Raw genomic sequence first — 15,820 nt, 5'->3', positions numbered from 1 at the left:
AGATCGGAGCAGAGGGTGTACTTACGCTTCACAGTACGGCAGTTTGTTGAATCCTTTGTACGTCTTCATGTTGAGCGTCATGCCACACTCGTGACACTTGAAGCACGTCTTGTGCCATGTCTGCAAGAGGAACAAGGAGAAAAATAGACAGTGAGGAATATGAAAATGCATATCAGAGTGAAAGGAGCACAAACAACAAGCATACGGCCAGCCGGACACAAATCTTCGTGAAGTAATCGGAATTTGCCAAAAAGAAGAACCCAACTCAGTACTGTAATTTGTTATCAGAAATAAATAAAAGCATCGCGAGATGATGCTGTTCCTCTTTATTGACGAGAGATACCATAGAAGCGCTGGTATCCACCAGCACCGCGACGGCCACCATCACCGTCACAGGGCGGCGACGGCGGCGGCGTTGTTGTCGTCAGTGGACACGGTTTGGGGCACAATTCGCGCGGGATGCAGCAATTGTTGTGCATCACCAGCCCGTACTCGCACACGCACGTCGGTGGTCCCTTGAACTGCTCGAAGCATCGCACCGTTCGGCAATCGGTCGTGCAGCTATCGACGCAGCACGGCCGGAAGGGGCGCAGTGTGGCCCCGGGTGGACAACACGGCGATGGTTCATCAACCGGCGATTCGGTCGTCGGTGTTGGTCGTGGCGTTGTTGTCGTTGGACATTTGCCCGGACATTCCGAGGGTCGAATGCAGTTACCCTCGTGCAGGACGTAGCCGGGATTGCACACGCAGGTCGGTGGACCGGAGCAAGCAGCGATACACCGGATCCGGCTGCAATCCTCGGTGCACGTCGGCTGGCAGCACGGTGTGCACGGGCTGTAGTAAGCGTTCGGTCCACAGAACTTGGGTTTCTCTTCCACTGGGCACTCCTCTGGTCGGATGCATTTCTTGCCATACCGGACGAACCCGCTGGCACACGTACAGACATGCGGTCCGGTCGGTGGATCCGTTCTGCACTGGACGGCCGCACACGACTTCGTACAGGTCGGTTCGCAGCAGATCGGCGAAGGGGTGCTCACCTCGTTCGGTGGACAGAAATCGAACGGTGAAACGGTCGTCGTTGGACCACGGAACGGAGGGCACGGTTTGTTGGGTCCAGGCCGCCGGTACAGGTAGTTGGAATGGCTGGACAGGTTCTGCGATTGCGAGGTGATCGAGTACGATTCTGGCACCCCGGAGCTTTCCAGTTCCGGTTTCGGAGCATAGTGCTGCCGGTGACCTGGATAGTAATTACTGACCGGTGGGACATAATGCTGCCGTTCTCCACTGCCACCGGGCGCTAGTGCCGAGCAGGGTGCACAGAAAGGTGCCGGAGTGGTCGGTTTCGGTGGACAGTCGCACCGCCGAATACACTGACCCTGGTGCCGCACATAACCGGGCTTGCAGACACACGTCTCGATCGGATCACCGCTAGGCGTTGGTACGCAGTCAATATCACAGGTTGGTTCGCACACCGGTGGACACCACAGGAGCACCTCATTCGCAGGACATTCTAAAAAGGGAAAACCACATTACAGAACGGATTTCGACGATGAGTACGCCAGAAGATTACTTACTTTTCGGGCAATTGTGTCGCACTTGAGCACCGGAGGACGGTGAACAGCTGATCACCATCACAGCGGCCATCAAGCAGATAGCTCCTCGTGTCGTCGTGATGATACCCATCATGGTGTGTTCCGATGAACCTCTGAATTCCAGAAACTGCTCGACTGTTCCATTTTATACCCGGCCGCTCGTCGTTCGGCGAAGCGATTCTGTTTTTGTTCGGAAAATTCTTTATTTTCCTGCGCGACATGTCCACGCACCCGCGCACGTTTTGGGTGGGAAAGCATGTTTCGTGTGTGCTGCTAAAGAGCATGACACCGCGGTTGCGATAATACACCCGGAGCTGGATCGACCAAAACCGTTTCGTCCGGTGGTGTAGGTCCCGGAGACATTAACGGACGTGACCGGACGGACGCACGGACAGGAGACGCGGTTACGCATTAACGCAAAACACGCCGTTCACACTACAGATGCACGTCTGAGCCGAATAACGACTCTGTGGCGTGACCTGTGTGCACGCTGAAAACCATGCCAGAGCGCGCGAAATAATTCGGAGGAACCTGATGGTTTATGGTTCCATGCACGCGCACTTTTGGCGAAGTCTCTGCGAAGAGTACCTAGACGCAATCGTACCTCTTGCGGGGAAGGTGCACTGTGCTGAAGGCTCAGTTTGCTACAAGAGGTAGGTCTCCGGGGTTCGGTGACGTCAAGTGGACGTACTCCTGCGCGTTTCCTCAGACATCGAGGTGATTGAATCCCCTCTGTGGATTCAAGTGCCCAAACGAGGTCAATCGTCAGGCGATCACGAAACCTCACCACGCTGGAGGTGGTGATCTATAGAGCTCTGTATCCCTCGACACGAAAGCTCATCAAAAAGTGATTCCAAAGTGATTTCTACGCCACTACGGGAAGTCAATCATCACTGGCAGTTGATGGCGGAAGTGGATAAAGTACGGTCGTGAGTGTCTTTAACCTTCCCAGCACACCAAACATTCGTCGGGGTTTTGTCGAGTATTCCGATGCCACATTCGCCGAAGACCCATGCGCATCGCTCACGAGGTGTCCTCTCTTCATCATCAATTAATCGTCTTATCAATGGCAGGAGCAGCGTCGTCTGCTGATTGATACATACGGTTGTCTTGACAGGTTTGCCATCATCACCAGCCGCTGACAGATGGCCCTGATGATAACGGATCAATACCGATAGCACGATAGCATGGAGTTACCGAAGATTGCACAACCAAAACGCAAAACATGACAACAGTTCCGACTGCTGCAGGAAATTTGTACAGGTCGTCCACAACCCGATCGACCCTTGCTCAATTGTTGAACAACCAACAAGCCGACACCTGGAGTCCAAGAGCTCACCATTCCCAAACATGGATAACGCGAGAAAGTGCTGCGATCGTCGTAAGTCACCGCCACACACACACACCCACCACAAGAGACAAGCACTTCCTCCCGAAATGGCGCAATGGCCTTTTCAGATTGGTTAGTGGAAATGGTGTAGCCAATACCGTCCGTTGACATCCGCGGTGCATTGCATAAGATCATCGCCTCCGGCAGTCGTTGGTTGGTCGGCTCTTCGCTATCCCTCAACACAATTAGATGGATCTTGGATCTGGCGGGATCTTGCATTTGACACAAAACGCCACTGCCATCACTTCGGAACCAGCTGCAAACAAATCCGGTTAGGGCCGCCATTCGTAGTTGATTGCAGCGGAATGTGACTTTCACCTTCTCTGCGCGCAGGGGATGTGTATCCAGGTATCGTGCCCGTCAAAGCGTCGCGTTACCTGTCGTTAGGATAATGTCGTTTGCTACGAGAGTTTGCTCTCTTTCTTTTTCTCTCTCTCTGTCCCTGAAGCATAGCGAGGCATTTGATGGATGTCTAAAGTGGTTAGCTGGCAGGCCGTAGCCCATCGCCCGGGAGCGACATTGTGCGCCATCACAGATTGTGTAGCGAAGCTTTCGTCGAGAAGTCGCGTACACTCGAACCGTGTAGTCCAACTCACAATTCCGCTAGACAATCCACCGGGAGAGTGTGTTATCACTTATACCGGAGATAGACTTCATGTTTTGCTTTGAAAAAAAAGAGACATTTACACATCTGAAGATGCAGATGCGTAATATGGTGCGGGGTCAGCAGAGCAACACGTGCACGATTTCGTCTGTGACGGCAATGTGGTGGTGTGACCTGCAGTGAAAGTACGGTATCCGGTTGAAGCGGAAAAGACACTCTTTCTTCGGCGGATCCAAAAACGGCAGAGTGACGCAACCACCACAACCGTTACCTTAATCCTCACCTGCAGTGCAGTGCTCGGGCTCTCGAGCGCACACGACACATGCGGCGTTCGTCGTTGTCGTCGTTAGCTTTGGCTCTTTGGCTTCCTTCTGTCGTTTGTGGTTTGATATCCGAAAGATATTCACAGTTTACGCCCCCGGGACAGTTTACTCTATGCTGTGTAATCCATGAAGAGTTATCCTATTCAAATAAGATAGTCATTTCAAGCCAAACGGCGATATCAATTCCCAGCCCGTGGATGCGATGACGAAATGAGAAATAAATCCATTTTTAATCGTGCGAAAAGCACCCAAAAAGCCCCAAACCAACCTGCTTCCGGAAGTCCGCCATCGGCCATTGTTTTTGGTGGGTGGACGATTATGGAGACCGGCGAGGGAGATCGCGACATTCCAGTTCCCGAGCACCAAGATGCTGGGTATTGCTTTAGAACGAGCTCAAATTAATTAACAAAAAGACTTAATGAAGGAGCCAATGGTGGCAGCCACTGCGGGCCAGTTTTCGCAAACCGCAAACGTTAAAAGATCGCACAACTCATTTGACCTCCCCTGGGGAGACTGCTGATTTGAGGAAGGAGGAGAGAGGATGCGCTATTCGCATCACAAACGGACCCCACCAGAGGCCACATTCCAAGCCGTCACTACTCGCGGCGCGTCACGGTTCAACAAATATAGGGGGAAGCAAACACCACACCTCCGATGAGCAGCAGCAGCACCATTTTGTAACGTTTTGTGCCACATCAAAGTGACAACAAGCAGGCAAGGGCATGCAGCCCATCGATCGAGAGACACTTTCGGTTTGTTGACCGCGAAAACGCAGACTCTCCGAAGGCCCTCAAATTGCGGGATGTACACTCCCAAAGTATGCCCGGTAATGCCATCCAACGCACGAGCAGCAACCGTGCGATTTTTTTTGGGGTCGCTGGGTGCGCGTGTGTGCTCGATCAATCGATCGTTGGTTTCCCATTCGCCTCTTGTGTGCCTCTCGCACACCAAGAGTTCAAGTTCAAACGCGATTCAAGCGTGCGAGCGCCCGAGGAGCTCGCTTGATTGGCCACCACCGTTTTGTAGTCACCAAACCCCACATACCACGCGATGCGGTGGTCTCTCCCCAAAACCGGCCGCACATAGACACGCAGCGAGAGACAGTCACGACGACGGACAGCAGCAGCAACCGGGGTTCCGGAAGGCTGCTCAAGGGGAACCAGATCTGAATTATTCGCTCTCTGTGTGTCTGTGTGTGTGGTGGGTATGACCCCACCACATCAGACAGAGAGAGAGGAGATGGTTGTGATGCTTCATTTGTTTCCTTTGGCGCATTGTTGAGGCCAAACAAACAGCTCCCCATCGAAATGTCATTTTTCATTAAATTTTGTTTTTGAATTCTTTCTAAAAGAAAACACACACACACCATCGGTGACCGCGCTGATCGAGCCCATTTAATGCTCGATTAATGTTCCGTGTCTTACGTAACGCTAACGAAATGGGACACACGCTGAAAGCTGTCGGAGCTGCTGGTGGTTCGCGAACAACGCCCGTGCGTGCGTGGCAAGCTCGTGGACTGGCTGGCTGTAACATGGTCACTCCATCAGCTCGATCGCGATCGCGCGAACCGTCGTCATCATCGTCGTCGTCGTCGTCGTCGTCGTTGTCGTGGACGAGTATAACCCGTTCGACGGCTTTCGGTTTCGATATTATGACGGCGCAGCGCAGCCAACTTTCCAGTTCCTCCTCGCGAGAGCCAAGCCTTGCTGACCTTAATTGTACACATAATCCGTGCGCACCTCGAGACCGTGGTCCAATAGTCCGCGTGACCAATCGCGCTGTTAATCGTTATCCGGGCGATTTGTTTCGTTTTATGCGAGATCCACAGCAAAAGATGTTTGTTAATATTTGCGAGAAGCCATATTGGAGAGCATTTCGAGCGATATTCCATCAGGATTCCAGCTGCGACACGAATAGATTTGGAGTTTATGCCAGCTCCCGAATTGGAATGCTCCGATGAAAGTGAAAAGAAAACGACCGGACATCCATTGTGTGGTCCCCTGTCACCCTGGGCATATGCATAAACCACCTCTCCTCCTTTGGCGTACCTCCTTTTCAGGCGAGCGCCCCATTTTTGGTGGGGTAAGGTCGCGCCCCATTGCGACGAAAGTTGAAATTCAACCATTGGTTCCTGCGCCACGTACCGCCACCAGCTGCTGCTCGTTGGCTGGCTGGCTGGCTGGCTGGTGGGCTGGCGGCGTCTTCATCTCGTCACACTACCATCGATCGAATGCGGTGGCGCGTTGGAATTTTAAATATTCCTCCCCACATCAACATTCCTTCCAGCCACTCATTATCATCATCATCATCATCATCATTGGTAGCAGCAACATCAGCAGCAACAGCAGCAGCGACGACGATTATCTGCTGCGACACATCCAACACTTGGCGGCGCCATCGATCGCTACGTACTACGTATTGATCGCGGTTTGTATGTTTCAGTTCAGGGAATTCATTCGATCGGTATTACGCGTCCACAAGGCACAGATTATGGCGCTTCCTTTTGAGCACATGGCATTTGGATGAGGCATACAGAACGAAATTTATTATGGTAGTGAAAATGACCAACTTAGACCCAGATAAACCGTATTTGTTAGGAGCTCATATGCATTACAACAGCAAAAGAAAGTGAATTTTGCATCAAATCGTTGCGATGGATAAGAAGTGGAATCAATTGAGTGCATTGTGAACAAAAAATAGGCCCGAGTAAAGTCAAGCGAACGGTTCTTCTACAAACGAAACGCGATATGCTACAAAGATTTCGACGTCGATATCGTCGATATGAAATCAATGTGTAAAATCGAAACACTGTGTAAAGAAATCTTTATTGACAACAATATGTCTCGAGTATACTATGATCGCAAAATTAGCACAAGGAGATAACAGACATGATAAACTTGACGATGAACATGATAACGTTTACCATCGTTTCACAAGACTGATCAAATACAGTTTGATAAATATTACACACAAAGGGGATATTAAACGTACTGTGTCCATCGTATATTGATCCTTCTGTATACCTCGTTTGTCAGAATAAAAAAAACATAAAGAGTTTCTGATTGCATCAGTTCAAAAGATGATTATTCGATATGGCATTCATCAATTAACCGAAAAATAAGTAAAAGTAGCGGTCAACGATTGCGGTAGTAATATATTGGAAATTTAAAATTAAACAACAAAAAAACTGAACGGGTTAATTCACACACATCCGATTGCACGATCAAACCTTCCATAAAAGGTCAAAACACTCGCTGACAGCTGACCGTTGCGTGGCGGAAATTAAATTAAGCAAACAATTAATGGTGCAAACAGAGTGACAGCCAACACGAACACGATCGAACGCAACAACCATAGTCGACGAGCTCGATACGAAAGAAGCAAATAAATGATGAAATACGAATTGATAACCAGTCTCATAAACATTCTCTTCCTGTATCAACATCACATTGCGAAACTCCTCGTTCGTGTCGTCATCCGACACGCTAGAAGGAACGTAAGAAAACACAACTGGCAAATCGGCCACAGACTCTTCGCATCAACTGCAATCCATCCACGAACGGCACACAATGACTAATTCCATATCGTGCCAAATTGGCATTCAAAACACACATCCCCACCCGTTTATGATGTGTAGCATGCACTCTCCGCTCTGGTGCTGGTGGTGGTGTGCCAAAAGACAATAAAACTCAATCAATACATCAATCACATCTTCCCTTTAGGGCAGTGGCTGGAGAAGTGCAGCACTGCAGCTGGCATTCTGTTTTTGGGACAGATGCAGCAGCACCCATCCCTTCGTGCAGGTCTGGGAGATCATAGAGGGAGAGAGAGAGAGAAGCAGCGCACAAATCGATTTCACCCTGGAGCGTGCGTCACCAGCATTGCGAGGAGGGTGAGGAGGCCAAACCAAACCCAAATTGCCATTTTCAGCAACTCCCAGGGAAAATGGTATTATAATCCATCTAACGCCTCGCACCGTGCATGTCTGTGCCGAGGTGAAGTTGTTGTCCCCTTCGTGGCAGCTGTATGTGACACGCTGACGACAAACAACCGCCAGTGTGTGGCCAGTGTGCAGAGGGCAGAGACTGTTCACGGACTGTATTCAAGGCGAATTAACAATGCAAACGCGGTTACGACCGCGCGACATACCACCACTGTGGTGGCACAAATCCGCCGAGTAGTACCGTACGTAGAACGACTCCACGCAAACCAAGGCACAGATTGGGAGGGAGTTTGTTTTTATGACACACGCCTAGGGTCACCCCGTGGGGGGAGGGGGGGAGGCACGATTAGTTCATCGCGAAATGACGCGTAGAACTCGGAACATGACTTCATCTCGGTAAAACACGGTGGCTGTGGCTGTGTGTAGGCTAAATATACGATCGACTTAGAGCACTCAAAGTGACGTGATCCATTCCGACTGATCTTGGTGGTATTCATCAGAATCAGAATCTCCTCCATATTGCCCTCCATGTCTGGTGCGACAGGCTGAAATGCTGAAGGCTTGCTTGCTGCTGTGTTGTGCCTTGCGCGCAGGTTGACGTCATCCCCGTCGACCCGTTGATCGTCTCTGTATGAATCTGCAATTATCCGAGCCAATCTGTGTTCGTGTGTCAGGCGCCGTCATCTGACATTGGCGACCATGATGACGACGATGATGATGGTGGTGCGTGTATGGAGGGAGGAGATTGAAAATTGGGCGTAACGCACCGGCTCCAACCTGCACACCTACACACGATCAGGCTGCCAAGCGCTTCTGGAGGACGTTCGGATCGGTATGTAGGACAAGTGAGTGTACAGCATACCACCGCGCATGCATCTGCGGATCGACAAATGGCAGACAACAGGCGGAGATTCATTTGGTGCCGCGCTCTTGATTAAATCGGCCTACTACCTCACCGAACTTTAGCGAGAATTTAAAATGATTCCCTGGCGATTGGCTGCTGCCGGAACTACTTCCTTCTTACCCAAAAACACGATCGCAGTACGAATCTGACTCAACGGGGCGCACCGGATAGATTATTAAGGTTTTTTTTCGTTCTAGCGTGAATTTCGGAATCAAATGCCCACCAACCAACAAGCTGGCCAATCAACGGTACGGTTCGGTTGGCTGGTTTACGATCTGTCCATATTTTACCCAACCAAGCAACAGTATTGACCAGGGCCTAGAGGGAGAGGGACAATTGATGAAAATTGCTAAAGACCCCCTAGCCGGTTGATTGCATTTTATTGCTCGCGACGTAGGCAGATCGTAGCAGAGGGATGCTGCTACTGCTACTGCTGAGCCGTGGCCACTTTAAAATTGATCTCGAGAGCACTCCTCTTCTAGCCATATTGGGACGCAAATGACGCATACCATTTGTGATTGTCAAACAGTATTTAGACCATTCGGTTATTCGTGCCAGGAAATGCGTAATGAACGAAGGAAACGTTTTTTTCCAGAGAAATGTATCAGACCATTATTAAGTGGAACTAGTGAATCACGCACTGGCGTCATAATATACGTTGAGCTGGCTGCTGTCAAGGAGTAAATATGTATGCTGAGTGGTCTTAATGCCGCGCGCACCCGTGCTATCTGATAGACACTGGAGCAAGTCTAGATAGAGCCTAGAGTCTTAAGCCTCTGATAGTAACTACGAACTAGCAGCAGGGTGTCAACAACGAGCACAACGCGGCGTTAAAGAGCACCGAGACGGAGCGCGCCTGTGCTGACAACTTAAGCCAAAGCTTGGATCCCTTCGTAGGTTGACACTTGGTTGGCCTAATCCAGAAAGATGGTCCAGTTTCCGGCCGGTGCAACTGCAGGATGCCACTCATCAAACACACGCCCTTCTCCTCCTGATACTGCTGGCGCTGTCCATGAAGCAAACAACAATATAGCTCATTAGACAAGCGATGCACCGATGAAGATAAGGAAGTGTCATGGCGGGAAATCTAAAAATATCGCTTCCATACGGCCCCCATCCGCAGATGGAACCAGGTTGACGCCTTTTAGGCCCCTTTTTTTCAACTTCCTCCGTGTGTGTTACGCAGCCACACACTCTCGATTGCATTTAGCCCAGTTTTCCCCAGTCGTTTGCCAGCAACAAAAGGTCACCGGCCGGTAAGGCTGACGACCACGAGGCTGAGAAAATGCAAAACAAAACCTCCTGCGCAACCCACAAGTATGGCGTATGTGTGGCGACCGGACTGACTCCGTTAGGCATGCCTAAAAGGCAAAACACACATAGCGGCACAATGTAAACACATTGTTTGCTAGAAGGAAACCGACGACGACGACGATGGCCAAGAACCAAGAATAAAACGCTCAGATAAAATGGAATCCGCAGCTAAACACACGAGGAGAAGACAGTCGCAAAACAAATAATCATTTCTCTTCAATTACTTATACTTCGGTGGTGCACCAGTCCTCGTGTGGGTGTCTCTGTGTGAGCTAAAAATGTAAATTAAGTAATAGAGGTAATGGGGGAAGCTAGTATGTGGCAAGAGCCGCCACATATCCACCGGGTTGCGCACTAATAGTGCTGGGGGTGAGAAAACAGAAAATTCCAATTTCCGCAACCGACTCGGCAAGTCGCGAGCGTTTGCGATAATAGATTATTGCGGCGACCGGCGGTTGCTTCCCCCGCCACGTACCAGCAGCTGCTGCAACAACGCGATTCAGAGGTGTAGGTGAGAGGCTCGCCAGTTTGTAACGCGCTACTGTTCCACATTCCACACACTTTTCCGCCAGCAGCCGCCTCGGGGCCTTTATCAAACGGGGCAGCAACACCACATGGCATCTCTTGCTACACAATGGCGGGCGGGTATAACATATGTTTTCATAATGGTTTAATTGCGCAAAAAATTATGATGAATGCCAATGATGAATTGGCAAAACCATCGGTAAACGCTGATCATCGGGACAGGAGTCGTTAATGGAAGTAAAAAGATCTGGCGGCATATGGCATCATAAAACGACGAGCACTGCGGCATGATTTTTACGTCTCTTCCATCCATCTTTGATAAGCATAACTACCTCCCAGGGTCACACTTTCTGTAGCAGACCATAGTTTTGGGGGTTGGAAGGTGATCGTTGTCCCGTTGATCGCAAGATATTCGAGAAGCGTCTTTGCGATTGCGTGCGACATCTGCCAATCCGTCCTATCTTATCAGGGCACGCACAAACACTCACAGAGCCGGGTTGCGACAGCGAAATGTCATTCCCGACCGATAACGGTGTCACATGACACCGGGGTGCTGTTGGTGCTACGAGTTTTCATGAGGCTGATAACCGGGAACATAACACAGCGCCGTGTGCTCTCGGGGGTCGCGAATTTATTTCCCGATTCCATAATCGATTCCATTTTTGGGAAATCATGGCCTGCGGGTTATCATCGTCGCCACAGCAAACACTAAATCCACGGATTCGTGGAATCCGATAGTGAAGGTTAGCGTTTAACGACCGATTCAATCGACCAGGAAGCCGATTTCTTAGAACGTCGTCAGTGACGTTATGAGATTTGCTTTGATAGAAATTTGAATTTCGATCGTAACGTCCTTGGTGATCGCTCGAAGGGGTTCAACTTGGAATGGCACACCAAGAATGATGCCATTTCCGGAAGGCATTCCGCTTGCGTCGGAATTCCCCATTTTCCCAAAACCCTCGGCCGTACACAATAGAATCGATCTTCCTCCACTGGACCGGAACAACGGCATTCCAGACTCGTTAAATCCCTCGAACTCGCCCCGCGAGAGCAACAGGACGTGATCGAGAACGCACGTGAGAACAGCACGCACACACCGAGAGACGAACAGATCAAAGCGAAGATCGCCAGGCACACCCACACGAGCGAGCGACCGAGCGAGCGAGCGATCGTCAACCAAACGTGATCGAGATAGAGAGAGAGAGAGAGGCTACAGTGCTGGGCGTGGGATTTACGTGCAGCTGGTCGACGGTCAGACAGATCATGAGCCTCTCTTCTCCAGGCCAATGTTTTCGCTAGGGTTAGTAGCGGCATCCAGCCCTTGCCGGAGAAGAGCGCGCGAGACGCGCGATGATCTTCGATCCACCGCACCAGAGGGGAGGGGGAGGGGGGGCTTACCTTGTCCAAACATTTCAGCTCCTCGATCGGATAGACCACCTTCTGGCAGCGGGCGCAGGATTTATTCATTTTCGCGGACGAAGAAGAAGCACAAGGGAAGAGCACGATCTTCTGGAGGTATTCTCCCTTCGGGGTCTGCGATCTGCTGATGCTGCTGCTCTAGGTTGGTGGAGGACACTTTTGCTTTCTTTCTGCACTAAAACGCGTCACGCACGCACGCACGCACACAAACGCCGTTCACCTTTGCACACTTTGCCTAATCTTCACCCCTCGATGCTCTCTTGCACGAGAGTCGTGAATGGCGAGAGGGGGTGGGCACAACAAGGACACACAAAAATGGGCCTTCGCGGGCAACCAGCTTCAAACACCAAATACACCAACCAGCCTTACTTGGATGAGCTGCTGCGAAACTCCAGGAAAATCGCCACGAATACGAGCTTCACGAAAAATAAAGGGGGAAAACAAAATATTAACCAAAACCGCATCCGAGTTGGCCTTTCCCCGCAGCGGGAAGAGAAGATCTTTGAAACAGGCTCCGAGGCTCACGGCACCTGAAGACTTTCACCCGGACTCCTACTTTCACGCACGATCATCAGCGTCGACACCGTTGGGTCGCTTTTTCGTTTCACTTCTTCCACCCACCAGCAGGTCACACACGCACGCACGTGGCCGAGACCGTTACCGTTACGCACCTTCAAATTCACGCCGAAAACCGTTGTCGTTCACGGGAAAAACGCACGCACGAAAAACACGTCCGTCCACCTCGAGCGAAAATGAATTTTTAAAAACAAAAAAAAATGATTCGGGGATTTCGCCGCTATAAAGCGTCCCACACACCGGTTGCGCACCGTGACGCGGCGAAATCTGGTATTTTGGTTGGATTTGAATTGGCCGAAGTAGAAAAAATTAGTGTTTGCATGGTGAGCATGAAATCATGTTATTGATAATAATATGTATAGTATAATACGATAATAAATAGAAATGTAATATTTTGTTTTCGTTAACAATGCGTGTTTTCGTAAATAAAGTTTGGTTTATACCAATGGGTTCAAAGCTAAACACTTCCGTGCCGTGCCGCAACCGGTGTGTGGAACGCTTAAGTGAGCCATTTCGTTTTTAGGACGTATACAAAGGGGGGTTCAAAGCTCGTCGGAAACGTTTCCGTTAACGTTTTCCGTTTGGTTTACTGTTTTTTAAGGCGTTTTTTGTGGTTTTTGAGTATACTTATCTATACTTTTACTCTATACTTTTCGGTAAATTGAATTTCAAAATGATGCGCAGTAATGCGCGACGAAATAGGCTAACAAAGGAAAATAATAAGGAACTTTTCTATTATAAATTATTGGAGACCTTGGCAATTAAAATGTACCCTTGCATCTCAGCATTTTTTTCTTTCGTGTTTCTGAATCAATCTTGGCCCAATAAACCGCCAGTTTGTCAATGAGAAGGAAATCGTATCCTGCGCCGCGGTCCATCGTAACCAACACACCTACAGAGCCCCGGACGACGAGGATACTACAAGGATACTATCCCCATCGTACGCATACTACCACCCCCAATCGGCAAAACTCGAGGCGGCCCCATCCGCGGGCACACACACGTCTTGTGAGGAGAAAATTTCAAACGAAAAATGGCAGCGCACCGAGCGAGTCGCGTTTAGTAAGGGTGGTAACGGGTTCGATTAGCCCATTTTGCCAATTTAAGCAAGTGGCCCTCCGTGCATACCGTGAAAGGATTTCACATTTTCCTCGCAAACCACCGCCAGGATGTCCCGCAAAGGCTAGGAGGGTGGGCCCATCGACCAGCAGTGGTGTAGCTCTCCCATCGGTCTATAAGTGGGAGGCTCTCACTCCCCTCGCGTAGTCGTTCTTCTGTGAAATTATCGGGTTTTTTGTGTTTCGGGTGCAGCAAAGCACAGAGTGGCCATCGGTAAATTAGTGTTCCGGTAGCGGAAGGTCTGGGTCCTGGGAATAGCGAATTTCGTCTTATTCGCAACCCTCGTGTAATCACCGTGCGCCGTGTGTCCTTGCGTTGACGTCGTCGTCGTCGTCGTCGTCATCGTCATCAGGACCGAGAAGGAGGGGTTTGGAAAAATCGATATCCCGACGACGACGTGAGCCGGCAAACCGCCACCCCGACATCGACACCGGATTCACGTTACACCATCCAGCCATCATCGTCATCGTCTCTTTAATCATCACCGTGGTCCTCGTCGTCGTCAGCGCCGGTCAGCAGCATGATTTGGTGCGCGGTAGCGGTCTTCGGTGTTTCGTGCTCCCAGTGAATGGCCACCCCGTATTGTGTCCACGGTTGTTCCCCGGCAACAACGTGCAATTTGAAGGGCGCATTGGCGTACCGTAAAGTGTGCTGCATGATAAGAAATCCGTACTCTCCGTGCTCCGTATCTCGGTGCGGTGTCTCGTGAGGAGGAAGCCTTTTTTTTTTGCTCCTTCCTGTGTCGGTGTGTGTGTGTGTGTGTGTGTGTGTGACTATCTCGGGCCGTTCTCAGGTATCCTGCGAAGGACCAGCAGCGTTTAATCGATTCGTTCATCGAAAAGGGAACACGATGTCTTTTCGCGTGACAATGGAGGTGTGCTCCATCACCTCCTAACCGCCGGCTCATATGGGGTGCTCCGTGACCGCGTGATAGTGTGATAGTGGAATAGTTCTTTTTCTTCGCGACCATGGTATACTAAAAATCCGTCAGAATTGATCCCAACAGCTTAGTTTACCAAAAATATAGGAAAATGCAGACGATCCGGAAGAAGACCAGTCCGTTAAAATGTAAGTATGTAGACCGCGAGAAGGTGCGTCACGGGGCCAATTCGATAGTCTTATCGCGATAGTCATAAAAATTCCTTCCAATTTCTTGGGAAACTTCCGTTCTGTTTCCGGGGGTGGAGGGTTGAGTAATTTTTAATTCTCGACTCGCCCGGAACCCCGCCTCGAACCGGCCCCGTATAAACGCTGCACTGGTGTACGTGCCACGGTCGGAGCGAAAGGGAAGGGTTGAGCGCGCCGTCTCGCTCGCACCGCCGGGGTAATTTAAAACAAAAAAAATATTTTTGTTGTTCTCGGCGGGGATTTCAAGGATGAGTAATAATTATCAGGGAAAAGCATTGGAAAAGTGGAAAACACCCCACCCCGAAAGACGCCCGAGGCACCGAAGGTCCTAGAAGATAGGCCAGGGCGTCATCGCGGAATCACGAGACCTCAGCAGTCCAGGATATCGGTTGTTAAGTCCAAGATAAAGAACTGCTGAGATAAACGATAACAGACCGCTCGTGTTAACAAATTGCACCTCAAATCGCAAACCCGGCCGTGTTTGCCGTCGTCGCCGTCGCCGGGTCCCATTTGTGTGCGTGCTTCCGATTGTTACTGTGCGTTGTTGTCTATCTCGCCCTCCACCCCCGCAATCTCAACCCTTCCGGCGCGGTGCAAGAAGGTGCAAGTGCACCGTGCCGTTTCGTCCCTGAAGATGGTCATCAACTCGGCAGCCGTGGAGTGCTTGTGGTCGTCGCCACAACAACGACGTTGTCGTCTCTTGTGCCACGACTAGGACGGTCCCAACGCCGCGCGGCATTTGGAGCACAGACACGGGCTAGTAGTCGGCTTGATTAATCCCATCAACGAGAGCAATCATCATTCATCCATCCTCGGCTGTACGGAAATCGTCGTTAGCGGCGGTCCGCGAACGCGAAATGAAAAACACTGGGCGACCGGCCGATCGTGGCCTACTGCGACGTAAGGCCATCTCAAGGCGCACCCTTTTTTTTGGGGGGACATTTCTATATCACATTTTGGAGTCGATCCTCTGCTTATGATGA

The 15,820-nt window shown here is 50.4% G+C and overlaps 3 protein-coding genes across 8 annotated transcripts in view; 1 reads left to right on the top strand and 2 right to left on the bottom strand.

Moving 5' to 3' along the window:
• The window catches only part of LOC125955281 (LIM and SH3 domain protein Lasp), a 41,967-nt gene extending 29,195 nt beyond the window's left edge, over nucleotides 1–12,772 (bottom strand). For 2 of the 5 annotated variants that reach the window (XM_049686374.1, XM_049686378.1), the window contains exons 1-2: nucleotides 11,994–12,760; nucleotides 26–120 (exon numbers count right to left, since the gene is read on the bottom strand). In XM_049686374.1, coding sequence (XP_049542331.1) covers nucleotides 26–120; nucleotides 11,994–12,062 — 164 coding nt within the window. In that variant the 5' untranslated portion in view covers nucleotides 12,063–12,760. Of the gene's footprint in view, nucleotides 1–25; nucleotides 121–11,993 lie in introns of all 5 variants that reach the window. The other 3 variants (XM_049686376.1, XM_049686375.1, XM_049686377.1) reach the window with 3 other exon arrangements.
• LOC125955300 (keratin-associated protein 9-1-like) lies at nucleotides 174–3,626 on the bottom strand. Its single transcript, XM_049686400.1, has 2 exons — nucleotides 1,575–3,626; nucleotides 174–1,510 (listed from the first exon to the last, which is right to left on the bottom strand). Exons 1-2 carry the CDS (start codon nucleotides 1,684–1,686, stop codon nucleotides 327–329), a joined length of 1,296 nt encoding a protein of 431 aa, XP_049542357.1. The 5' UTR covers nucleotides 1,687–3,626; the 3' UTR covers nucleotides 174–326.
• Nucleotides 12,773–14,532: 1,760 nt separating the features above from the next.
• Nucleotides 14,533–15,820, top strand: part of LOC125956820 (protein disabled) — a 12,632-nt gene continuing 11,344 nt past the window's right edge. Inside the window, exon 1 of one of the 2 annotated variants that reach the window (XM_049689039.1) lies at nucleotides 14,533–14,777. In XM_049689039.1, the coding sequence (XP_049544996.1) occupies nucleotides 14,741–14,777 (37 nt within the window). In that variant the 5' untranslated portion in view covers nucleotides 14,533–14,740. Of the gene's footprint in view, nucleotides 14,778–15,029; nucleotides 15,738–15,820 lie in introns of those variants that run through there. The other variant, XM_049689038.1, reaches the window with a different exon arrangement.

This window comes from Anopheles darlingi, chromosome 3 (genome assembly GCF_943734745.1).
Source record: "Anopheles darlingi chromosome 3, idAnoDarlMG_H_01, whole genome shotgun sequence".
NCBI lineage: Eukaryota > Metazoa > Arthropoda > Insecta > Diptera > Culicidae > Anopheles > Anopheles darlingi.
Note: the sequence above shows the minus strand (reverse complement) of the source record. Positions and strands in the feature narration are given on the sequence as shown.